Genomic DNA, 27,354 nt, shown 5'->3' with positions numbered 1-27,354 from the left:
CCGCTCCACAATGAAGGAAACGGAGGCTAGAGCCAGTCTTGGGAACAATGACTACTCTCTAGAATTTCTACGATAACATTTGTAAATAGAACTAAAGAACTTATTTATATAAGCCACTATCGCTCGAATGCACAATCAATGAATTGTGCTGATTTTTAAGTAATTCATGCACAGGAACATGCCTGACGCATTTTATTGATAATATATAATCTGTATCACTAAGTCTTACGTAACTCTGCAACTCAGCAATGCTTGCGTTTGAAAGATTTAGTGGCGGAAGGTTGTATGAATTAGAGTATTCGTTTGATTCACTATCAAAAAGAACTTTGGGTGAAATATTTTACTATTAATAAAATTTTCATTTTAGGGGGTGATACAACGATTCAATAGCTGTCAACTAAGAAAGGAATCTCGTTATTTTAAACCAGGAAACAAATTCGCGAATTTATTAAATATATTTTTGCCGGGGTGTTTTAACCCCGAATAAACGTATCTTTCATCTCCACATGTTTCATCTCCACATCTCTCAATACCTCGACGTTTTTATTACAACCAGAATATCCCCGCCATTCTTAAATCTGTAATAAGTATCATAAGTGTAAGCCAGTTCACCATAATCGAAAATTGCGTGATGTTTTCAACGCAAATCCTACTGTTTTGCTCCTTAATAGTGAGTGTATTGCCCGGAACCAGCCAGTATTACACCCCCGTAGGCATGAGAGAAAGAATAGTTTGATTTAAATTAACAATATCGATACGATTAGGACAATTATCAAAGGCAATGGAATATAAGTGTTTGATTAAATGTTACATATCCAATTTTGGTGTGAATTTGACAGTGAAAGCATGATTTACAAAGAAACACTTATAAATATGAACTAAATGCTCTTGATGTTCGAAACGGCGCTTTGTGTTTGTGAGATCATGATCGACACCGCAAAACATATAACGTCTTTACATATAACAGAATTATATCCCTTTCGGTTAAATATCGATTGTGACGTCATTACGCTGTGGGCAAAAATGATGCCGTTGTCTTTAAGCAACACAATTGAAACTTATCTTATGTGAATGTCGCACATCCGAGGAATTGCGATTGCTAAATAACATGATGGTCATATTCCCAACAGTTCATTAATCTTGATAGATGGAAAATCATTAATATCAATATATCGATAAATCTGACACATAAAATTATTCAGTATCATAACTTATCGTATCCACCTGATATCCAGTGACTAAAACAATTCTGGTATTCCTGGCAGTCAAAAGTGTAGTATGACTTTTTATTTGCTGTGCCGACAAGGAAACCTATTATGACGTCACTACTTGATGTCATTAATCAGAACAGAACGTGGTGCCAAAATGGCGGTCTTCACTTGGATATTTGCAACACACTTTAACATTACTATTCCTTCAGAATGTTGGTTGTTATGAGAAGTATCTTATACATCTTATGTATGATGTGTATGCCCTTTATGGCCCCACATCCATAAAAAGATTCAAATAATTAGAGTTAAAGGACACATGGATCTCAGAATTAGGTACAGTCTAATGTATACTTATATATTCAGACCCTACCAGAATGTTCCTAGACCATTTTGGGCGTTTTATGAGACCATACCAAATATTTTGTAAAAATTCGTACACTAACTCTTAAACTGGTTAAGAAAGAAACTAGTCATTCAGTAACATATAAATACACTGGTATTGTACCTCTCAGTCAGAAGACAAACTAATCAAATATTTTAAACAACAACTCTCCTTTAACTTTAAACTTTATTTATTGAGGATGGATTTACATGTTAAGCCAAAGGCTTATCTACCACATGGTCCTCGACCAATATCGAGGAATCATACCGGTAATGATATTAGTATCAGACATCGGATGTTCGGACCCTACAATGAAAATCATTGGCTGACCTTTGGTCATCAAAGTTTCTGATTTTTTACAATGAATTTGGTTCAATGAGTTTAGAGAAGATATGGATAATGTCAAAATTAAGAATGGAAAGACGGACGACTGACAGAACGTGGTTAAAATTAATGAATTTCTTCTCATAAGATTATCAATGTTACACATTAGAAATAGTATTATCACGCTTGATTTTAGAATATATCTTTCCACAGCCGTTGAAGGACGTTTTAGCCTTTGTACGAAATTCACGAGTTTTAGTAAGTGTGTTGATAACGCAGTGTAGTGAAATCAAGCCTGAACATGTTAACATTTTAAAGTTACAGTTACGTTGTATATACTATGACTACATTGAAACCTGAAAAAAATTTTAAATTAAACACATACCCAGATGGCCAAATATTATCTTGTGTCATACTCTATCTACCTTAAAACAGGTACAATGCATAAGTAATAAACCAACTCAAGTGTTTACGATATCTTTATATACTACGTACTTATCCAATGAAAAACTAAGATCTATATTGCGTTTAATATGGGAAATATAAACTACTTTGTGATATAGATCTACATGCATTTTTTTGTATCTTTACTTGATGCAAAGACCATGGGTTGCTTAACTGATCTCTTCTGTTGTTGCTATGTTTTTTGGATAAACAGACATCCATTGTGTTCCAACTGATTGGTTTTTTCAGTGATTCCTGGGTACAATGGGACGGATGTGATAAACAAGGTCTATTTGGCTTTTCAACATCAAACACAACAAACACTACGCATGGATTGTGATGATCGTAAGTATGGGAACAAGTTCACTATTCTCCGCAAGGCTGCGCTCCGCTCCACAATGAAGGAAACGGAGGCTAGAGCCAGTCTTGGAAACAATGACTACTCTCTAGAATTTCTACGATAAACATTTGTAAATAGAACTAAAGAACTTATTTATATAAGCCACTATCGCTCGAATGCACAATCAATGAATTGTGGCTGATTTTTTAAGTAATTCATGCACAGGAACGTGCCTGACGCATTTTATTGATAATATATAATCTGTATCACTAAGTCTTACGTAACTCTGCAACTCAGCAATGCTTGCGTTTGAAAGATTTAGTGGCGGAAGGTTGTATGAATTAGAGTATTCGTTTGATTCACTATCAAGAAAGAACTTTGGTGAAATATTTTACTATTAATAAAATTTTCATTTTTAGGGGGTGATACAACGATTCAATAGCTGTCAACTAAGAAAGGAATCTCGTTATTTTAAACCAGGAAACAAATTCGCGAATTTATTAAATATATTTTTGCCGGGTGTTTTACCCCGAATAAACTTATCTTTCATCTCCACATGTTTCATCTCCACATCTCTCATACCTCGACGTTTTTATTACAACCAGAATATCCCGCCATTCTTAAATCTGTAATAAGTATCATAAGTGTAAGCCAGTTCACCATAATCGAAAATTGCGTGATGTTTTCAACGCAAAATCCTACTGTTTTTGCTCCCTTAATAGTGAGTGCATTGCCCGGAACCAGCCAGTAATTACACCCCCGTAGGCATGAGAGAAAGAATAGTTTGATTTAAATTAACAATATCGATACGATTAGGACAATTATCAAAGGCAATGGAATATAAGTGTTTGATTAAATGTTACATATCCAATTTTTTGGTGTGAATTTGACAGTGAAAGCATGATTTACAAAGAAACACTTATAAATATGAACTAAATGCTCTTGATGTTCGAAACGGCGCTTTGTGTTTGTGAGATCATGATCGACACCGCAAAACATATAACGTCTTTACATATAACAGAATTATATCCCTTTCGGTTAAATATCGATTGTGACGTCATTACGCTGTGGGCAAAAATGATGCCGTTGTCTTTAAGCAACACAATTGAAACTTATCTTATGTGAATGTCGCACATCCGAGGAATTGCGATTGCTAAATAACATGATGGTCATATTCCCAACAGTCATTAATCTTGATAGATGGAAAATCATTAATATCAATATATCGATAAATCTGACACATAAAATTATTCAGTATCATAACTTATCGTATCCACCTGATATCCAGTGACTAAAACAATTCTGGTATTCCTGGCAGTCAAAAGTGTAGTATGACTTTTTTATTTGCTGTGCCGACAAGGAAACCTATTATGACGTCACTACTTGATGTCATTAATCAGAACAGAACGTGGTGCCAAAATGGCGGTCTTCACTTGGATATTTGCAACACACTTTAACATTACTATTCTTCAGAATGTTGGTTGTTATGAGAAGTATCTTATACATCTTATGTATGATGTGTATGCCCTTTATGGCCCCACATCCATAAAAAGATTCAAATAATTAGAGTTAAAGGACACATGGATCTCAGAATTAGGTACAGTCTAATGTATACTTATATATTCAGACCTACCAGAATGTTCCTAGACCATTTTGGGCGTTTTATGAGACCATACCAAATATTTGTAAAATTCGTACACTAACTCTTTAACTGGTTAAGAAAGAAACTAGTCATTCAGTAACATATAAATACACTGGTATTGTACCTCTCAGTCAGAAGACAAACTAATCAAATATTTTAAACAACAACTCTCCTTTAACTTTAAACTTTATTTATTGAGGATGGATTTACATGTTAAGCCAAAGGCTTATCTACCACATGGTCCTCGACCAATATCGAGGAATCATACCGGTATGATATTAGTATCAGACATCGGATGTTCGGACCCTACAATGAAAATCATTGGCTGACCTTTGGTCATCAAAGTTTCTGATTTTTACAATGAATTTGGTTCAATGAGTTTAGAGAAGATATGGATAATGTCAAAATTAAGAATGGAAGACGGACGACTGACAGAACGTGGTTAAAATGAATTTCTTCTCATAAGATTATCAATGTTACACATTAGAAATAGTATTATCACGCTTGATTTTAGAATATATCTTTCCACAGCCGTTGAAGGACGTTTTAGCCTTTGTACGAAATTCACGAGTTTAGTAAGTGTGTTGATAACGCAGTGTAGTGAAATCAAGCCTGAACATGTTAACATTTTAAAGTTACAGTTACGTTGTATACTATGACTACATTGAAACCTGAAAAAATTTAAATTAAACACATACCCAGATGGCCAAATATTATCTTGTGTCATACTCTATCTACCTTAAACAGGTACAATGCATAAGTAATAAACCAACTCAAGTGTTTACGATATCTTTATATACTACGTACTTATCCAATGAAAACTAAGATCTATATTGCGTTAATATGGGAAATATAAACTACTTTGTGATATAGATCTACATGCATTTTTTTTGTATCTTTACTTGATGCAAAGACCATGGGTTGCTTAACTGATCTCTTCTGTTGTTGCTATGTTTTTTGGATACAGACATCCATTGTGTTCCAACTGATTGGTTTTTTCAGTGATTCCTGGGTACAATGGGACGGATGTGATAAACAAGGTCTATTTGGCTTTTCAACATCAAACACAACAAACACTACGCATGGATGTGTTGATCGTAAGTATGGGAACAAGTTCACTATTCTCCGCAAGGCTGCGCTCCGCTCCACAATGAAGGAAACGGAGGCTAGAGCCAGTCTTGGAACAATGACTACTCTCTAGAATTTCTACGATAACATTTGTAAATAGAACTAAAGAACTTATTTATATAAGCCACTATCGCTCGAATGCACAATCAATGAATTGTGCTGATTTTTAAGTAATTCATGCACAGGAACGTGCCTGACGCATTTTATTGATAATATATAATCTGTATCACTAAGTCTTACGTAACTCTGCAACTCAGCAATGCTTGCGTTTGAAAGATTTAGTGGCGGAAGGTTGTATGAATTAGAGTATTCGTTTGATTCACTATCAAGAAAGAACTTTGGGTGAAATATTTTACTATTAATAAAATTTTCATTTTAGGGGGTGATACAACGATTCAATAGCTGTCAACTAAGAAAGGAATCTCGTTATTTTAAACCAGGAAACAAATTCGCGAATTTATTAAATATATTTTTGCCGGGTGTTTTACCCCGAATAAACGTATCTTTCATCTCCACATGTTTCATCTCCACATCTCTCATACCTCGACGTTTTTATTACAACCAGAATATCCCGCCATTCTTAAATCTGTAATAAGTATCATAAGTGTAAGCCAGTTCACCATAATCGAAAATTGCGTGATGTTTTCAACGCAAATCCTACTGTTTTGCTCCTTAATAGTGAGTGTATTGCCCGGAACCAGCCAGTATTACACCCCCGTAGGCATGAGAGAAAGAATAGTTTGATTTAAATTAACAATATCGATACGATTAGGACAATTATCAAAGGCAATGGAATATAAGTGTTTGATTAAATGTTACATATCCAATTTTGGTGTGAATTTGACAGTGAAAGCATGATTTACAAAGAAACACTTATAAATATGAACTAAATGCTCTTGATGTTCGAAACGGCGCTTTGTGTTTGTGAGATCATGATCGACACCGCAAAACATATAACGTCTTTACATATAACAGAATTATATCCCTTTCGGTTAAATATCGATTGTGACGTCATTACGCTGTGGGCAAAAATGATGCCGTTGTCTTTAAGCAACACAATTGAAACTTATCTTATGTGAATGTCGCACATCCGAGGAATTGCGATTGCTAAATAACATGATGGTCATATTCCCAACAGTCATTAATCTTGATAGATGGAAAATCATTAATATCAATATATCGATAAATCTGACACATAAAATTATTCAGTATCATAACTTATCGTATCCACCTGATATCCAGTGACTAAAACAATTCTGGTATTCCTGGCAGTCAAAAGTGTAGTATGACTTTTTTATTTGCTGTGCCGACAAGGAAACCTATTATGACGTCACTACTTGATGTCATTAATCAGAACAGAACGTGGTGCCAAAATGGCGGTCTTCACTTGGATATTTGCAACACACTTTAACATTACTATTCTTCAGAATGTTGGTTGTTATGAGAAGTATCTTATACATCTTATGTATGATGTGTATGCCCTTTATGGCCCCACATCCATAAAAAGATTCAAATAATTAGAGTTAAAGGACACATGGATCTCAGAATTAGGTACAGTCTAATGTATACTTATATATTCAGACCTACCAGAATGTTCCTAGACCATTTTGGGCGTTTTATGAGACCATACCAAATATTTGTAAAATTCGTACACTAACTCTTTAACTGGTTAAGAAAGAAACTAGTCATTCAGTAACATATAAATACACTGGTATTGTACCTCTCAGTCAGAAGACAAACTAATCAAATATTTTAAACAACAACTCTCCTTTAACTTTAAACTTTATTTATTGAGGATGGATTTACATGTTAAGCCAAAGGCTTATCTACCACATGGTCCTCGACCAATATCGAGGAATCATACCGGTATGATATTAGTATCAGACATCGGATGTTCGGACCCTACAATGAAAATCATTGGCTGACCTTTGGTCATCAAAGTTTCTGATTTTTACAATGAATTTGGTTCAATGAGTTTAGAGAAGATATGGATAATGTCAAAATTAAGAATGGAAGACGGACGACTGACAGAACGTGGTTAAAATGAATTTCTTCTCATAAGATTATCAATGTTACACATTAGAAATAGTATTATCACGCTTGATTTTAGAATATATCTTTCCACAGCCGTTGAAGGACGTTTTAGCCTTTGTACGAAATTCACGAGTTTAGTAAGTGTGTTGATAACGCAGTGTAGTGAAATCAAGCCTGAACATGTTAACATTTTAAAGTTACAGTTACGTTGTATACTATGACTACATTGAAACCTGAAAAAATTTAAATTAAACACATACCCAGATGGCCAAATATTATCTTGTGTCATACTCTATCTACCTTAAACAGGTACAATGCATAAGTAATAAACCAACTCAAGTGTTTTACGATATCTTTATATACTACGTACTTATCCAATGAAAACTAAGATCTATATTGCGTTAATATGGGAAATATAAACTACTTTGTGATATAGATCTACATGCATTTTTTTTGTATCTTTACTTGATGCAAAGACCATGGGTTGCTTAACTGATCTCTTCTGTTGTTGCTATGTTTTTTGGATACAGACATCCATTGTGTTCCAACTGATTGGTTTTTTCAGTGATTCCTGGGTACAATGGGACGGATGTGATAAACAAGGTCTATTTGGCTTTTCAACATCAAACACAACAAACACTACGCATGGATGTGTTGATCGTAAGTATGGGAACAAGTTCACTATTCTCCGCAAGGCTGCGCTCCGCTCCACAATGAAGGAAACGGAGGCTAGAGCCAGTCTTGGAACAATAACTACTCTCTAGAATTTCTACGATAACATTTGTAAATAGAACTAAAGAACTTATTTATATAAGCCACTATCGCTCGAATGCACAATCAATGAATTGTGCTGATTTTTAAGTAATTCATGCACAGGAACGTGCCTGACGCATTTTATTGATAATATATAATCTGTATCACTAAGTCTTACGTAACTCTGCAACTCAGCAATGCTTGCGTTTGAAAGATTTAGTGGCGGAAGGTTGTATGAATTAGAGTATTCGTTTGATTCACTATCAAGAAAGAACTTTGGGTGAAATATTTTACTATTAATAAAATTTTCATTTTAGGGGGTGATACAACGATTCAATAGCTGTCAACTAAGAAAGGAATCTCGTTATTTTAAACCAGGAAACAAATTCGCGAATTTATTAAATATATTTTTGCCGGGTGTTTTACCCCGAATAAACGTATCTTTCATCTCCACATGTTTCATCTCCACATCTCTCATACCTCGACGTTTTTATTACAACCAGAATATCCCGCCATTCTTAAATCTGTAATAAGTATCATAAGTGTAAGCCAGTTCACCATAATCGAAAATTGCGTGATGTTTTCAACGCAAATCCTACTGTTTTGCTCCTTAATAGTGAGTGTATTGCCCGGAACCAGCCAGTATTACACCCCCGTAGGCATGAGAGAAAGAATAGTTTGATTTAAATTAACAATATCGATACGATTAGGACAATTATCAAAGGCAATGGAATATAAGTGTTTGATTAAATGTTACATATCCAATTTTGGTGTGAATTTGACAGTGAAAGCATGATTTACAAAGAAACACTTATAAATATGAACTAAATGCTCTTGATGTTCGAAACGGCGCTTTGTGTTTGTGAGATCATGATCGACACCGCAAAACATATATAACGTTTTTACATATATCAGAATTATATCCCTTTCGGTTAAATATCGATTGTGACGTCATTACGCTGTGCGCAAAAATGATGCCGTTGTCTTTAAGCAACACAATTGAAACTTATCTTATGTGAATGTCGCACATCCGAGGAATTGCGATTGCTAAATAACATGATGTTACACTCATAGAAATATGACATAATAAACAATACCTACCCGTAAGGACAGATAATATCCTAAATCATGAATAGTAATTCAAATCTTGACACCAGAACCAATAACTAAAACAGTACATTAACATTGTTCTAAAATGGATTTTGTTACAGACATCAGCCCGGTATCTCTTGCTCTGGAGGCTACAGCGGTCACCTTTTATATGTCGGGCTTGTTGTTAGGCATGTTGCAAAAATGGTGTTGCAAAGACAGTGACAGTTGCGAAGACTGTGTGGGATGTACTTTTGGCCTTCTTTTCATATTTGCAGGTTTGTTTTAATTTGCAATTTGCGTTGTATTTTACTTTCGTATCCAATCTGTCCTATACACAATGAATCGGTTTTTAATTAGAGATGATAAAAACATATTGAAATAAGTCCACAATATATGTCTCCTTTTGGTGGGGCAGCGAACTAATTTTCAACTAGCTCGCTGTGTGGCGTAATTCTGTGGAATCCGCATCATAGGTCGTAAACTGTCCTAATATATTTTGCAAAAGTTACATTTCCACATGATAGATATTAAAGAAAATAATAATATGTTAGTTCTTAATAAACTTTTCATCTTTATAAAATGACCATTTCAATTCTTATGTGGCTTTGCGTTTTGTGTGGAGCAAGCATGAATATTATTTATACCCGAAGATAAGCAACAATTATGTATGTCAATTTACAACTCCTGTAGGATGTTAAAAGAAGTATACAGTCAACTATGTGTACCAAGGGACCAACGTGTGTTACCATACCATCTTTTTTTCGTGACGTCTTCGTTTTTAGATATATATCTCCTTTAATCTACCTTTTGTGTCTGTTTCCGTACAGCGATACTCAGTGTGATTGGTTGTTGTGTGATGCTGACGATTGACGTACCAGAATATACGTTAGGCTGGTCCTTTTACTGCTGCCTGGGAAGTGGACTCTACAACATCGCACAGGTAATTATATGATTTGAATAATGCCATAACACACTGTCCACTCTGACGGTTTGCCAGACATGTTTTCTGGTGTGTTTACTGAATAAACCCGCAGCCTCCCAAAACCATGCAGTCATTAAGATACCTTACACATTGCACACAGGAGAAGTCGTCCCTAAATGATCATAACTGTTGTTTATAAGACGTTCAGGATAATAAACCAAGCCATTTCCTTTATAGAAGCCTGTTGATTTTAACATTTTCTCATTTGTATAGATTGTCCTGATTTGTTGCGTGTCACTATGCAGTTCAGATTGTTGTACCGGAAAAGACGCCAGAGTGAATCAGGACACTGATGGTGGTGGTTATCAAACACAGCATGTGGGAGACGATGATTTACATGTGACAGGGATCTTAGTCTTCGTAAGGATTCGGATCCTGAGAGTCGTTACATTTGTACGTAAAACCCCGGACTAGTGCTCTGTTTTGTCCCATATATCAAATGACAACAGAATAATTTGTGAATTATCATTGATTTACATTCATTTGAAAATAATCAAGCAATTGTCGCATGGATGTGTGAACACTATTTGAAGGAAAATAAAACATATTTTTCATTTAAGAAGGAAATTAAATTGATACCAAACTAAAATATATTTCTCAGGAACAACTTTCTGATTAGTCACAATAGAGACATTGACGCTGCGTATTTCTTTAGAAAAAAAAACCCGATCAATCAACGGAAAATGTACGGGGTTATTATTCTTATCATAATTATGTTTTATAGTCTGAAAACTTAATGATAAGAATTGATTTTTTTTCCCATTTAATTAGGTAATGGAAAAAAATGAAAAAAGGTGAGAATTTGCTCCGAATGCGGTGTTCCGAAAACGTTAATCTTGAACGCATTTATTGAATGTCTATTCTGATTCCTACAGTAACAATAATTTATCCAATAACTATGCATGTTTCACAATGGAAAACCCATGTGAAAAATTCCATAGCAGTTGGTTATCGTTTATGTTTACACACTCAAAGATCTCTTGATTCCGATTGGCTCTCAACTTCGGGATAATTTTCATAGCAAATTTCCTTTTAAATAGCATTGTATTTACGGTAAAACAGGTACGAGCTCGTAGTTGCTTATTTAAAGAATTAAATAATAGAATATTTACTCTTTCTTTAGGCACTATATTTTTTGGCGGAAAGAATAGGGATAAAAGGGATAAAGAAGTTCCCCAGCGCGTGACTGTTGTTTATCATGTTTATCTTAACTCTCGTTAGTTAAGCTCAAATCTTTTTAAAATTTGAAAATTAAAGGGACAATTCGGTCTAAGAACACATTAAAACTTGCACATATTTCGGAAACAAACAAGTTCTAATTGAAATTAGATTAGTTGATTTAACTGTGATATGTCAGAAAAGCCCATTGTAGTCAAATGTATGTGAAATATTCAATCTCCATTACACATAGCCTTGTATGCCGAACCCTTACCCATGCCTGTGTAGTAAAGATTTTTTGTCTAGAACTACTCAAAACGCTGTTACAGTTTTGTTAACATTATTAAATGCATGTTCTTGTCTAAAAATATTTTCATCAACTCCTCAGTGTTTATGTATTGCATTTGTTTAACGTTTATTTGTTTGACTCGGGTAAGGGTACTGCGTACATGTTGTACCTGCTTAATCGTATTGATCAACGATTTAAAATTTCAATAGTATTAATCAAAATAATTAATAATGTAGTGAAATTTGTCACTATTTCATGTATTATGTTTCATAAGGAATGTGGAACAATACATTTATGTCATATTTTGCTTCGTGGTTATGTAACGTATTAGCCTCACTGAATTGTCCCTTTAATAACTCAAGTTTGATAAACATGATAAACAACAGTCACTTGTTGGGGAACCTCTATATATCACTTGTTAAAACAGCTTGATATTTGATCATCAGTTAATCAGCCAATAATACGTCAAGTAATGTGTATCCTATATATAACTAGAAATATGAAGATATGGTAAAAGAGAATTGAAAATATTGTACACAATTATACGTCATCGGATAAAGAGTATAAGATAATGTACATTTTTATAAGCTAAGATCTCACATAAACTTTTCCTTCTTCGAGTATAATATTTTTGAATTAAACTGTATTCTGTATTGCTTTATATGAGATTTGAACGCCAACCAATTTACATGAAATTGCAAGAACCTGACAAGCCAAATGCAATTCAGTCGACATTTTTAATTTTCACTTTGTAGAAACTAATATTGCGATAGGAAATTTGCAAAAACATCTCCACCAAGTGTAAGTGCTTAAAATTTGTATGCACCCTTAATGTTGATGAAAGCGTATTGATATTTATTGATATTGATGTATATTAATGATAATAATCTCTGAAAATAGCTTGTACACGTGTTATTAGTGATTATATGTTTTTAACACTTTTAGCAATGGTAAAGATTCAATTGTGCATGCAAATGATAATATACATTAACCTTGATATAATATGCTGGTTTAAATAATTATCCCTACACATTGAAAATGCACTACAAGTTAAATCTATATGCAGGTATAGTGCTATTTAGGTACGGACTTTTAAAATAGCCACATCGTGGTGAAAAAATCGCTTTTGCTGCATTTTATAACGCATCTTGATGTTGAGATTCTTCAAAGTGTAGGTTTTAGGTGATAAAATGTATCCATGATTTGTGTTCATTTCATTTTGATTTGATACAATGAACACTCATTCAAAACCCTACATATAAATTATAAGTAAAGTGTAATTTTATTTTCAAAATTGTCACTTTGATTTCATTCAGGTTTACTTATCACTTTTCAGATTTTTTATTACATCAGTTTTGTTCACACAGACATGGCTTTCTGGCGGTGATAATCGAGAGTTTACGGTTGGAAACCGAATATTTAAATCGTTATGTCTGCTGCGGGATACCGCGCCAATTCGGTTGGAAACCGAATATTTAAATCGTTATGTCTGCTGCGGGATACCGCGCCAATTTCCAGATCAATGGTCCAGACCTCTGACTCGAGTGGTCGTACGTGTGATATTTCCATCAGCTGACCTTATATTGACTGTCAAACGCTCTACTTGGTAGACTGGCCTGCCTCTTCCTGTCGGGCTGTTTATATCAGGTTCCTGTCGAAGTGGTGTACGTATGTCGTCTAAGCTTTGAACTACACGTGTTAACGTTTGCATTGCCTTAATTATACAATAAACAGCCAGTACAATCTGATGGTAAAAAAACAAGGAAACCAATTGGTTTGGAAATCTGAGCAAATCAATTATACTACCTATAATATTAAATCAAGACATACGTAAGATCAAGGAACAAGAGATCCCAGAGGGATCTTGGCGCCCATCAAAGAATGATCTATGTCTGACAATGGAAAGAGGGATCTTTTCCCTGCTTTTCAAACTTTTTCAAAAAAACTACATATAAAATTTGGCACAGATCGCTTGAGTACTTTCTGAGAAATAGCGGTAACTTCAACGATGAAATTCTTGACAGATGGCAGGCGGTTGGCCATCTTGTTGACCAATCAGTCGAAAAAGGTACTATGCACAACTAGGGCCCAAGGGGAACCTACATATGGAATTTGAGAGAGATCCCTTCAGCAATTTCTGAGAAATAGCGGTAACTATCAAAATCTAAGATGGCGGACGCTCGGCCATCTTGTTGACCGATCGGTCCCATAATGCAATATGCAGAACTAGGGTCCAAGTGAACCTACATATTCTGAGAAATAGCTATAACAAAACTTTAACTTTCAAATTCCTGACTAATTAAAATAAAAGAAGCAGGTTTTTATAAAAAAAAAAAGGGGGGGGCAATTTAAACAAGGAACTAAACACGTTTTTTTCTTAAACATAACATAAAAGAAAATTATTAACACAAATAGCATATTTTACGGGGTTTGTTTTGGGGTGTTTTTATCATTTTTGTTTTCTTTCCGAAATCATTTTTATTTGGCACAGCTTGTTCGCCTACTAAGCATTGTTCATAGAAGTCAATATGCTGTGGTTCGACATACACGAAATGTTTTCAACAATAATAACTAGTAAATCTGAAAGTGTGAAAAAAGTAAAGATGTGTTTCTCAACATGGCTGTCGGTCATCACTAGTATATGATAGACAGATTTTCCTTCAGATTTGTTTTGTTTGTAATAAGTGTCAGGGCCTGAGGAACATCGGGCTAATGTAGGTCAAGGAATTATATAATATTGTTCTATTTCCGTAGTATAGTGTGTTACCATGTCCGCAAAGAATTTTCAGTGCATTTTAGATTTTGCAGTGGTTTGAGAACGCGATCACCAATATCTAAAACAGCATGTCGAGATATTTAACGTTAGACAGTGAGAATTTCCCATTATTGAAAACTGACAGATGACGGACAAGACATCGCTTACAATGTTGATTTAAACGTATGGGATAGTGCATTATAAGAGATACTGAGAAAGGACCACTTGATTTTTCTATATTTCATCCCCAATGTATAGTGTTATCTCTCATTAAATATAAGTATACATAGATATGATAAACAGTTCTAATTACGACTAGAGTAAGGACAAATCACTTCCTGCTCAAATCATGGATTCATATTACGTACTTTTCTTCACCGTTTTTCATGTCATTATCATGATTTTACAATCTTTGGGTTTTTTGATGCCGTACTGGATCTCATGGGATGAATGTGTTGCTCAGGGCCTATTCTACTTCATAAGTTACCGATATAATGTAAACGAGAGCTGCTACGGATCGGGAGAATGTGAGTTTGATTTCAATCATAATTTTAAAAAGTAACATATGTTATCGCAGATGTTTACAACCGCATGCATTAACCGCTCATACTTTGTCACTAAAATTGTAGATATCATATAATTGACTTATCCATTGACACTTTCTCGAAAATATCTGAACCAAGGATTGTGTTTCCCATGAAGAACAGATATACATGTAATTAGTGCCGTCCTTTAAAACACTAAACAAACATAGATTTTATAGTACCGTCCTACTAAACAAACATAGATTTAACAGTACCGTCCTACTAAACAAACATAGATTTTATAGTACCGTCCTACTAAACAAACATAGATTTTACAGTACCGACCTACTAAACAAACATAGATTTTATAGTACCGTCCTACTAAACAAACATAGATTTTATAGAACTGTCCTACTAAACAAACATAGATTTTATAGTACTGTCCTACTAAACAAGCACAGATTTAAAGTACCGTGCTACGTAACAAACCTAGATTGTATAGTACCGTGAACTAAACAAACATAGAATTTATAGTTCCGCCGTACTAAACCAACAGATTTTATAGTACCGTCCTACTCAACAAACACAGATTTTATAGTACCGTCCTACTAAACAAACATAGAATTTATAGTACCGTCCAACTAAACAAACATAGAATTTATAGTACGATCCTACTAAACAAACATAGATTTTATAGTACGTCCTACTAAACAAACACAGATTTTATAGTACCGTCCTACTAAACAAGCACAGATTTATAGTACCGTGCTACGTAACAAACCTAGATTTTATAGTACCGTGAACTAAACAAACAAGATTTTATAGTACCGTCCTACTAAACAAACAGATTTTATAGTACCGTCTACTAAACAAACACAGATTTTATAGTACCGTCCTACTAAACAAACATAGATTTTATAGTACCGTCCTACTAAACAAACAGATTTTATAGTACCGTCCTACTAAACAAACATAGAATTTATAGTACCGTCCAACTAAACAAACATAGATTTTATAGTACGATCGTACTAAACAAACACAGATTTTATAGTACCGTCCTACTAAACAAACACAGATTTTATAGTACCGTCCTACTAAACAAACATAGATTTTATAGTACGATCCTACTAAACAAACACAGATTTTATAGTACCGTCCTACTAAACAAACACAGATTTTATAGTACCGTCCTACTAAACAAACACAGATTTTATAGTACGATCCTTCTAAACAAACATAGATTTTATAGTACCGTCCTACTAAACAAACAGATTTTATAGTACCGTCCTACTAAACAAACATAGATTTTATAGTACCGTGCTACTAAACAAACACAGATTTTATAGTACGATCCTTCTAAACAAACATAGATTTTATAGTACCGTCCTACTAAACAAACAGATTTTATAGTACCGTCCTACTAAACAAACATAGATTTTATAGTACGATCCTTCTAAACAAACATAGATTTTATAGTACCGTCCTACTAAACAAACAGATTTTATAGTACCGTGCTACTAAACAAACACAGATTTTATAGTACGATCCTTCTAAACAAACATAGATTTTATAGTACCGTCCTACTAAACAAACAGATTTTATAGTACCGTCCTACTAAACAAACATAGATTTTATAGTACCGTGCTACTAAACAAACACAGATTTTATAGTACGATCCTTCTAAACAAACATAGATTTTATAGTACCGTCCTACTAAACAAACAGATTTTATAGTACCGTCCTACTAAACAAACATAGATTTTATAGTACCGTCCTACTAAACAAACACAGATTTTATAGTACCGTGCTACTAAACAAACACAGATTTTATAGTACGATCCTACTAAACAAACATAGATTTTATAGTACCGTCCTACTAAACAAACAGATTTTATAGTATTGTCCTACTAAACAAACAGAGATTTTATAGTACCGTCCTACTAAACAAACATAGATTTTACAGTACCGACCTACTAAACAAACATAGATTTTATAGTACCGTCCTACTAAACAAACATAGATTTTATAGAACTGTCCTACTAAACAAACATAGATTTTATAGTACCGTCCTACTAAACAAACACAGATTTTATAGTACCGTCCTACTAAACAAACATAGATTTTATAGTACCGTCCTACTAAACAAACATAGATTTTATAGTACCGTCCTACTAAACAAACACAGATTTTATAGTACCGTCCTACTAAACAAACACAGATTTTATAGTACCGTGCTACGTAACAAACCTGGATTGTATAGTACCGGCCTAATAAACCAAACGATTATATAGTACCGTCCTACTAAAACAAACACAGAATATATATTATCGTCCTACTAAACAAACATAGATTTTATATTATCGTCCTACTAAACAAACACAGATTTTATAGTACCGTCCTACTAAACAAACATAGATTATATAGTACCGTTCTACTTACACAAACACAGAATATATAGTAAGATAAGATAAGATAAGATAATTTATTAACGTCTCACCTTCAAAGATTTACAATCATATTAAAACATTAAAAGGTACAAATCTTAAAAAAGCCACTCTAAAAAAAGTCAATTTTAAACTTATTTACATAAAATATATTGTTCTTTTCTCTTTAAAATATATCATACCTTTATAAAAGTATTAAGAAAAGAACATATTGCACCTATTTCACCACGTGATTTCTTGAGTAAATATAATGTTTTAAATAAATGTATGGCTTTAGTGAGTGGGACAAGCGAGAGTGATTTGGTCCATCCCTACCTACAATTCGCTTATCCCGCATCAAAGTGTATTAATATAGATACACATCAGTTAATAAAATGCAAAAAATAGTACCGTCCTACTAAAACAAACACAGAATTTATAGTACCGTCCTACTAAACAAACACAGATTTTAATTCGATTTTAATTTTTTTTTTTTTTTTTTTTAATTTAAATCTGTGTTTGCATGCCTAACATACACATACAACTAATAAACAATCTTAATGCGGTCATATAGAAGAAAAGTATGATATCGATAGGGTGTTTTTTTTCCACACAACGCAAACATTTACCCAAGAATTTATAAATCTCACTTTATAAAACCTTGGATTTAGTATTTAGTACCCAGCCAGTAGTAGCCAATTAATCTGTCATCTTCAATTTCTGACGACAAATCATATACAAAATAGATCATTATCCAAAGCACTTGATAGTTTGGGAAACCAAGAGTTGGGCTTAGATACCCCTTGCACACATTTTGTCGCCAATCAATCTGATTAAAATACAGATCCTTATTATCACTACGTTTGATAAGAGGATCTGAGAAAAATCCTATTAGGGGTGATGTCCAGTTGACCTTTGGAAATGACCAATCAAATTGTTGCCTGCAGAATCTTGACAGTAAATTTCAGTGGACGAAATCTTTGCAAAGACAAACTGACAGAATTATTTTCGTCTACGTAGTCATCTCGCCCAATGAACAAAACAAAGTTAATTGCATATGTACGCTGGGACGAAATAGCGTTTTCAATAGATGAACCAAGGTGTAGAAAATGCATTTGATCTTAAATACACGTGGTATAATGGTCATCTGAACATGACCCATCATGGTATGTTATCAGATCTTCTATTTAACGGAGTGGTTATAAGGATCTGTATTTTGGCCGCTAATATAACATGAACAATATATCGTTTTCAGACGTGAGTAAGCCTACTTTGATCCTAGAAGCAGTATCCTTCGCCATACATCTTTTGGTGTGTATGATCCTGGTCCACTCAATTTGCTCAGTTTTCCGTATCGACTTTGATGAAGGATCTTTACGTAGACGGCAGAAATTGGCTTTGGCTTTGATTCCGGTTGCTGGTAAGATTTTTTTTATTTCTCCCTATTGTGTTATCCCTTGACATTTTCCAAGGTACCTTGCGTTTGTCGTGCTGCGTTTATCTGAATTCTCTGAAATAAGATCTCCCATGAACGTATAAACCAGAATGTATTAACTGTCTTATGCGGGAAAATAAGAACATTTATACCTTAATGCATATGTATGCTTATGTTTATCTTATACTTTGACTTCTGGGTCCAGTGATACGCTTCCATGACTTCATATATAATATACAGTGTAGCACCATGGCAATACAATATAGTTCGTTTCAAACCCTATGTTTATAACATGTTGCTATAGGTGCCCTTTCGATCGCCGGATGTATCAACTTACGAAGCCTTGATTTATCATGTTTATCCAACTACAGTTACGGTGGTTCATATAGTTTGTGCCTTGCAAGTGGAATTGGCGCATTTTGTGTGGTAGGTACTCATACTTTGGGGTTGAGAATAAAGCATTATTGGGGGAAGTGTAAACAATAAGAAGAATTGTTTATGTAAGATCATACATATATACTATGTTAAGTTGTTCTTTAGAGAAAGATTTTGTGTATGGTATTTTGTCTGTGAGTTCAGCTTAGATAAGTTATGCATACAATGTATCTGCTTTTCTATACGATAAGTTGTTCGGATTCGCTGATTCCCAATTACAAACATTAATCATTTATTTCATTTACATGCGTCAAGTTATACAGTAATCATTTTTGCAAATATCTTTACAGATTTCTTTGTTGTGCTGCCAATACTGTTGCATTGACGAAGATGGAAGGAGACGGTCTGTTTCAGCTTTGGATGCCTTGCTATGCTGTCGTAGGTTGACTTGACTTTGTCTTCGTATCGTTAGAGACTTAGAGGCAGGGGACGACTGTAACGAAACAGAGGATAATTGCGACTGTTAGTTAAACTTATGTACATAATATATTGTATTTAGTGTTTTCTAAATTGGACAATACTAGCGGCTATTAGTATCAATACTACCATCATTGTGAAAGATCACCAGTTATTAATCCTGGTTCATTTACTTGGAAGAAGTCAGGTATTAATTACTGCAAATGTTATGTCCCTTTCCTAGTTTCAAATTATTCAATATAGAGGACGCTGGGCAATCATCCCTTTCAAAGAGTCAATGATCAACGGTAAGCATGTACACTTGAAGATATTGGGGATATTTTGATGTTTATCAGACTTGATGTATTATGTAAAATCGAATAGTAAAACTATCATGGAAGGAATGAAGAAATATATATTTTCCCCTTATTCGTATACAAACATCGAAAGACCACACGGATTTTTGGCAGATAACTGGCTCACTTTTTATGAATGTGGCCGAAAATATATTTTACTTAACCCAAATTTTTCATCGATAGGAATTTTGAATGATGGTGCGGCCTAAAGAGCGCCAAAAAGTTACTTATGTATTATCTTCATAAGACATATGGAACTGCCGCCACCCTTGCTTTTTATATAATAAATTTCATTTATTACTACATTGTATCTGCAGTGATACTTTTCATTGTGAAGTTTAGTTTAAAGAATACATTTTTCTGTTTGAAATCATTATCAAATGATGATGGCGAATTATTTAACAATTACAAGGAGACGCAACACCAACATGCCACAATCTACCAAAACATAAACGAACTTCAGACTGAAAAATATCGCGCACACCGGAAGATGTTTTTACATAACTCTAGTTGTTCATATAACTTTAAGCAACCAAACCACATGTTTGTACGTACACGTTTTTATCTATATTTAATATTTTCTCTGAAGTTTCTAATTTTCTTTAAAATATCTTGTAAAAGATGTATCCAGTACCGAATTTTAGTTTGCCTTGATATTTCTGGGAAAGTAAATATATCAGCTTTAAGCTTGTTTTCCAGTTCCCAGATATGTTTGTTTTGTATGTATATATATATATATCAATACACAAATAAATACTATTTAAGCTAATCATTTAAGACACTCAGGGAGCATTCTCTACTATGTCTTAAGTTATTCTGCAAAATAATATAAAATAAAAATATCCGATATTTTTTCGAGAAGAAGGTTACGGTAATGCAATTTTAGGCAGTAACTACAAATATGCAATGTAATTTATTTCTTTCATACCCAAGAGTGTAATATTGCTTTAAACCATGCAACTTGCATGAGGCTTATTACATGGTTACCCATGAAATACAACCTCATGATGTCACTGCATCAACAAAATTACTATATTTCTCGGTGAATGTTGACGTAGTTTCAGAAACGAGACTTGTCTTACTAAAAAACACAAACAAAAGAAATTGCATAAAAATGTTACACAATTTTCAAGTACAGGGAATTGACTTATATTCGCGGTTCTCTTTGAACTTATTTCAAAAAGGGGGGGGGGTATCATAATTATGAAATTTTAATAAAATCGTCTAGGTATGCCAGGAAAAACACTTGTGTATATGTGGATATGAATGATATGGGTATTATATCCTATATCCTTGGGATCACAAATGTAAATCTCTCGGCAATCCTCGGTTTATCCCTATCCTTAATATCCACATTACTTGTTGTTGTTTTGTTTTTTTGTTTTTTTTTAATTATATTTTTATCCTAACTAGCTTCCCTCAACATATATATAGGTATTTTGCGCCCATTAAAATTATAGTATAAAATAAACTTGGAATATATCAGCATAATATTGAATGCGCGGAATCGTAATAATAGCTTTGTTGACATAACACATAAAAGTGCAATCAGCTCAAATTATCTAAGCCTCCAATGTACCGCGAAGCGCTAAAATGATATTGTAAAGCTACACCATATACGTTAGCACTAATCAACAGTCGCTTTTTGTTAGGGCGGGAATTTTATACAATGCTCGTGATTTCATAATATCTTCTTATTTTTGTCTCAACTTTGTGCCTGATTTGTAATAAGCGAAATCCGGATAGAAGGTGACTAGTTTTGGCTGTCCCTATCTTTATGTCAATATAGCTATATTTTTATATAATGTATCTCTAGGTAAATATAGATTAGCAGATATCCAATAGACACACTGTTCTATCAAGTACAACGTCAATCTACACCAGGAAATCATCCTGGTTGGTTTTTATTCACCGACAATCTTATCAATGACTGTTGATTAGATACTACTGTTTATATGTTATTAATATCATACCCATAGCAAAACATGTTATCAAGTTTCAAGTTTTATTTAGAAGTATGACAATAGGCCAACAGCTGAACTGTGGAGTTCTCGAAATGGTGTACCGTAGTTTTCGATCGGTTCATTCAGACTTTTTGTCAATTGTGTTTATAAAGGTGTATGTTAACTTACCATTCTATGGATTGGTACAATCGAATAATTGAATTGCACTTTGATGTAAACCTTAACTCCAACGAATGGAACGAGGACGTTCAATTCTGATAAGTACATCGAGAATATGTACTCCATTTTATAAGTGTCAAGGTAATAATCTCAAATGATTAATAAACATCAAACATGACCATCTTTAAATCGCATAAGTTTAATATTAAGTTTCAAACGGAAAATAATGATTTCAAACTTAGTGTTCTCATGACAAATATGAAGGGTAATAATAACAACAATACTTAATAAGGGTTAAAAGCTATGATGTATATACCGTTTACTCACACAGACCTTTTAATACTATTACTACAACAATGTTTATTTCTAAAAGTATTCTTTGGCAGAGGTGACACAGGAATTGACGTCATAAGCTACTAGGCTACATGATAATGTGAAAATAACATCTGATGATTGCGTCAGCGACTTGACATCTATGATTAAAAAGATAGTACTTGAACGGACAAAGTCTTTTGATTAAAAGGATCGCAAGCACTGTTGACAAACAACCTGATGTACATTCACTACATTTACATTTAGAATGGCACATGTAAATGATTCATTAAATTCAGATGATGTTTTTCTCTTATTCATTACAAGTCTGTTTAGCTGTCGGATTCATGAACATCTGATATCTGTTATAATTTAATATCATATGTTACACTCATTTCTATTGGTTAAATTTTTGAGCTTATCTTTCCATAGACCGAAAGAATTGTACGTCAAATATTATGACGTCGATACAAAACTGTTTCGCGGGGAATTTAAAAGCGGCACAGTCATTGGCCAAACTGAATTATTGGATGAGATATCACTGCGCTACACTCAATTTGTTTTATTGTAAAAGTAAGTAAAATTACAGAAATTTATCCTAATTAGTGCCTGAGTGAATTAACTTATTTAAATTATAAGCATTATTCTCAATATCTTTTGGAGTTATGAAGTCATAGACAAAAACCGGACGGACATTCTATTTTATAGACGTTTCGAGTCTATGAAGAATGTCCTTCTTTTTTGTGTATGACTCCATAACCAAAAAAGATGTTGAGAACAATATCTAAATACCGTGGATTTTTGTATATTGTCGTCTTAAGGTGTAAGATTTTTTTATGACTAGAATAACAACCAAATATAAATCCAATGCTTTAAGAAAAATACGTTATATTGCAACTCATACAGCATAGCTAGTTAATTTCGCGGATCAAAATTTGCGTGATTTTGACTAAAAACAAAAAAATAACATTTTAACAGTTTTGAAATTTCGCAATTTGGTTAGCAGGGTTATAATATAACAAAATATAAAATAATATAGAAATTACGTTAATTTACTACAGTATGTAATCTGTGTTTGATTTAAACAAAGATAACATCTGATGCTGTGATAATGTAAGTATGTCCTGTTTATGTCTGACTAGCCTAACCTATCCTTAAAGTAAGATAAAGGCGATATAAACTGATATTTGTTATAAAATGACCGAGAACCAAAACAGATTTTTGAAGCAAAGACTGTGAACGAAGAAAACCGCTGGCTGATACAGATATGTCTGATAAAGAATGGGTACGTTGTTGCTGCTGTTTTACACTGTTTACTGTTGTATTGTCACTCATTCTCCAAACTGTTGGATTTTTCACACCGTATTGGGTAATCTGGGAAGGATGCGAAGCACAGGGACTTTTTTACTACTTATCATCAAATTCAACGAATGAATGTGTCGGCGAAGGCGAATGTAAGTACCAGGTAACCCTTTACACCTATATTCTTCTGATACGCCCAATGAATCCTGACTGTTATATGATTTTTATCATCCTCGATATTCCATGTCGTTATATCCTCCCCTGGACTATGTTATAGCAAAACTGAAAGTTATGTGTGGAACAACAGCTGATACAGGTAGTTTAGGTCTTTGGTGTATATCAAAAGAATCGAATGATGATACACTGTATGGATTCGAAGCTGGATGTTGTTATATTCAAAGGAAAACTTCGTAGGTCTGTGAATGGTCAGTTTTTTGCCTCCTGAAATGCCTTCATTTTATTACGATATATTTCACGGGTAGATATAACGACACCAATATTAACCCCTTTAAGATTAATTGCGTGTTTATGTCCAGGAAATCTGTTGTACGCGAAGTAAAGAAACTGTCAACCAAGTAGCACAGTAGGATATGAAATATATCGCAGACATGAATATGTCGTGAACAAAGATGTATACCGAATATCACAAAACACTATCTACACGTTTACCTGCGGTATCGTTTCAGAATATGGATCTTCTTTGTCTAAGTCGATGTTTAGCTAACAGTCGAATGATGAACGATGTAATGAGTATCAGTTGAGTTTGAATAAAACCTTGAGGTGTTTAAAGGTACTTTAATTATGCCTGTCGTTTTCGACCATCACTTGATGACAAACGCTATGTCTGCCAGCTGAGAAATTAGAGTGCCTTGAAAAATATTTTTTAAATCACTACTTCCTATTGATTTTAATATCTGATATATCTTTGTATATTATAGATTTCCCTGCGGGTAGTTATCGATTGTGACGTCATTGTATTTGGGGAAACGTACGTTGTTTTCTCTGAAAAATATTATGTAACGTTTGCAAACACATGACATTATAATCAATACCTACACCCAAATACAGAATGTTTTCCACATATGATTATCAACTTATTGGTTATAAAATTGTCCTTTTCAATCTGATTTTTAACTAGACATAAGCCTGGTATCCACTATTCTGGAAGCTACGTCTTTCGCTTTTCTACTGGTGTGTTTGATGTTTTGCCCAGTAATTTGCCCAGAACCTCAGGTACAGGGTATGGAATGGGTTTGCACCCCTTGTATCCTTTACCTTGCAGCAGGTATGTCACATTATTCTTTGTAGTGTTAAAAAACTCTCTTTACGGGTTTTGTTTTCTTTACAAGCCATCATAATTAATTCGATTTTCTTTTTCGTAATGTACATACAAATGTACTATCATTGGTCGTGATTACTATTTTGATTGCCATTGTTAATTAAGTTGTCAAATTACACTGTTTGGTATGTTAACGAAGATATGAATACACTGCCGATCGGTGCACTAGTACCTAATTCTAATCCAATCATATTAAAGAATAATAACATTTAAATTTTTTATGGCACAAAAGAAGTTTAATATAAATAGAACATGTTATGCTATCAAATTATAACTGAATTGTGAACAGATATAATAAAAAAAACACTTATTTAATTATCGTATTGTGCAATTTTTGCCAGCCTGAAATATCTGTATTGGTTTCCATTAGGAATATGTAGCATAGCTGGATGTATAATGATGGGTTTTGTCAACGTACAGAACTTCTCATACGGCTGGTCATACAGACTGTGCTTTGCGAGTGGTATCTACGTTGTTATTCAGGTGAGCATTCGGTATTGGTAATAGTCATTTCGATATATTTACATTCTAAGTCTTTCATCACTATGTGAATCAACCAACTGACGAAAACAAGCATTTGCCTATGAATACACTATGAATACAACGACTCTCTTGCATCGATCAGCTGATTTTAAACATCACGCCAGTTTCATATCAATAAAAAATAGTCCCCCACAATATTTTAATGTATAATCTTTAATGTGTTCCATTAATCTCGTTTCTCGTAGTATATGGGTGTCAAATTTTAAATATGATATAATAGCCTTTCAATAATTTATATTTTTGATAAATTATTATAATGTAAATATATGGATTGAATGTATTTTTCTAATTTTCATAGCTGCTATGAATAGCAGAAGCTATCTACATCTCTTCCGAGGAGTGCTAACGCGCTGAAAGACGCCCAATACTTAATTGAATAGCGGACGCGATGACTGAGTAGCTATGATGCTCCGAAACATTACGAATACCCCTTTATCTCTTGATTGTCGAGAGCAATGTTCAGTAAAAACAATAATGAGGGAATAGATATACATGCATAACCGTATTATATATTTAAAGACAATGGAATATGAAAAGATGATAAAATGCGTTTAATTATCTAGTTTTATTCTTTATTAATAGGTTGTGTTGCCATTAATTGTCTTTGGAGACAAGTCGTCATCAAGCTGTGATCGATCCTAGCGAATCTCTGATTAAGTAGAGCTGATGGCAGGATCACATGGAGAGAATAGGGAGATTCTAACAAATATAAAGGATAACCATACCAATCACTTTTACTCGTACTATCTGGCTGAGTGGTTTACTTTAAATTGCTTATAATACTGTTAACTAACTCTTTTTGCTTGCGATTATTTCGCGTAATTCGTAATTTACAGTTACTTTTAAAAACATTACATGGGGCTTTCCCCGATATTTTAATGGTCAAAACATCGTAATCAGAACTTTACCATTATATTGCTGTGACACAACAATGAAAGTAATGTGTAACAAATATTATACATAAACCATACGTTCCCCGGAGAAAATGTTTAGAAATTGTTATATCTAAGATTGTTTTCTACATTTACTGCGTGCTATAGATTGTGTATGGTATTAGTGTTGATATTATTGATTAATTTGAGTCTATTGTAAAGTCTATTCGATCTATTAAAACTGTGTTGTTAGATAAAGGCAATTTGGATGTAAATTACTAGTTAAGAACCATCTCTGGCTGTACAGCATGTAATAATGCATGTTTATTATATATATATAATTATCTGGAAATAGTGACAACCTGTTACGTTTGAAACATGACTACATAAGTCATTGGGCTAGACGCATTTTATATTGATGTATGTATTTTTGTAGTTTTCATGCAATTTGACAAAAAATAAAATAATCTGTCCCTTGAACTTTGAGCTTGTTTGTACTGATAGAACTAAGTACACAGTGTTCTGCACTAACTATCCAGGCTTCTTAACCAACTACATTGATAGCAAGCGAGACATTACTTGTCAACATCTAACTTAAAAAATAAGCTAGTTATCTAATATCATCAACTTATTCCATATTATTAAACTTGCAATTATAAATTGTCAACTATAGGAAAGTTTTTGTCAAATACATTGTCTTTTTTTCAGCCCAATGTGATTTTGACTGCAGAAATTATAGCTCTTCATGCAAGTTTATCAT

The 27,354-nt window shown here is 33.6% G+C and overlaps 4 protein-coding genes across 5 annotated transcripts in view; all 4 read left to right on the top strand.

The window, feature by feature from the left end:
* LOC138319637 (uncharacterized) overlaps positions 1-5,544 on the top strand; it is a 35,396-nt gene extending 29,852 nt beyond the window's left edge. The window contains exon 6 of the mRNA XM_069262787.1: positions 5,311-5,544. Coding sequence (XP_069118888.1) covers positions 5,311-5,544 — 234 coding nt within the window. The remainder of the gene's footprint in view (positions 1-5,310) is intronic.
* Positions 5,545-7,974: 2,430 nt separating this feature from the next.
* LOC138318318 (uncharacterized) lies at positions 7,975-13,073 on the top strand. Its single transcript, XM_069260577.1, has 4 exons — positions 7,975-8,165; positions 9,470-9,625; positions 10,178-10,290; positions 10,546-13,073. Exons 1-4 carry the CDS (start codon positions 7,985-7,987, stop codon positions 10,744-10,746), a joined length of 651 nt encoding a protein of 216 aa, XP_069116678.1. The 5' UTR covers positions 7,975-7,984; the 3' UTR covers positions 10,747-13,073.
* Positions 13,074-14,143: 1,070 nt separating this feature from the next.
* On the top strand, positions 14,144-20,872 carry LOC138320015 (uncharacterized). Its single transcript, XM_069263111.1, has 4 exons — positions 14,144-15,061; positions 18,737-18,901; positions 19,221-19,342; positions 19,642-20,872. The coding sequence occupies exons 1-4, from the start codon at positions 14,884-14,886 to the stop codon at positions 19,741-19,743; spliced, it is 567 nt and encodes a 188-aa protein (XP_069119212.1). The 5' UTR covers positions 14,144-14,883; the 3' UTR covers positions 19,744-20,872.
* Positions 20,873-23,694: 2,822 nt separating this feature from the next.
* LOC138318317 (uncharacterized) lies at positions 23,695-27,068 on the top strand. 2 transcript variants are annotated; one of them, XM_069260575.1, is made up of 4 exons: positions 23,695-23,992; positions 24,979-25,125; positions 25,550-25,662; positions 26,305-27,068. In XM_069260575.1, the coding sequence occupies exons 1-4, from the start codon at positions 23,806-23,808 to the stop codon at positions 26,362-26,364; spliced, it is 507 nt and encodes a 168-aa protein (XP_069116676.1). In that variant the 5' UTR covers positions 23,695-23,805; the 3' UTR covers positions 26,365-27,068. The 2 variants fall into 2 exon arrangements, with proteins under 2 accessions (XP_069116676.1, XP_069116677.1); XM_069260576.1 differs by having other exon boundaries at positions 23,735-23,823.
* The last annotated feature ends 286 nt before the right edge of the window (positions 27,069-27,354 follow it).

The sequence above is a fragment of the Argopecten irradians genome, chromosome 3 (genome assembly GCF_041381155.1).
Source record: "Argopecten irradians isolate NY chromosome 3, Ai_NY, whole genome shotgun sequence".
In the NCBI taxonomy this organism is placed as follows: domain Eukaryota; kingdom Metazoa; phylum Mollusca; class Bivalvia; order Pectinida; family Pectinidae; genus Argopecten; species Argopecten irradians.
This window is presented reverse-complemented; position numbering and strand designations above follow the sequence as displayed.

Coding starts and splice junctions, on each gene's coding strand:
- LOC138318318 (XM_069260577.1), top strand. CDS start 7,985: ATGGGTTGCTTAACTGATCTCTTCTGTTGTTGCTATGTTTTTTGGATA. Junction 8,166..9,469: donor TACGCATGGATGTGTTGATC/GTAAGTATGGGA, acceptor ATTTTGTTACAG/ACATCAGCCCGGTATCTCTT. Junction 10,291..10,545: donor GACTCTACAACATCGCACAG/GTAATTATATGA, acceptor TCATTTGTATAG/ATTGTCCTGATTTGTTGCGT.
- LOC138320015 (XM_069263111.1), top strand. CDS start 14,884: ATGGATTCATATTACGTACTTTTCTTCACCGTTTTTCATGTCATTATC. Junction 18,902..19,220: donor GGCTTTGATTCCGGTTGCTG/GTAAGATTTTTT, acceptor ATGTTGCTATAG/GTGCCCTTTCGATCGCCGGA. Junction 19,343..19,641: donor GAATTGGCGCATTTTGTGTG/GTAGGTACTCAT, acceptor ATATCTTTACAG/ATTTCTTTGTTGTGCTGCCA.
- LOC138318317 (XM_069260575.1), top strand. CDS start 23,806: ATGTCTGATAAAGAATGGGTACGTTGTTGCTGCTGTTTTACACTGTTT. Junction 23,993..24,978: donor ATGTGTCGGCGAAGGCGAAT/GTAAGTACCAGG, acceptor ATTTTTAACTAG/ACATAAGCCTGGTATCCACT. Junction 25,663..26,304: donor GTATCTACGTTGTTATTCAG/GTGAGCATTCGG, acceptor CTTTATTAATAG/GTTGTGTTGCCATTAATTGT.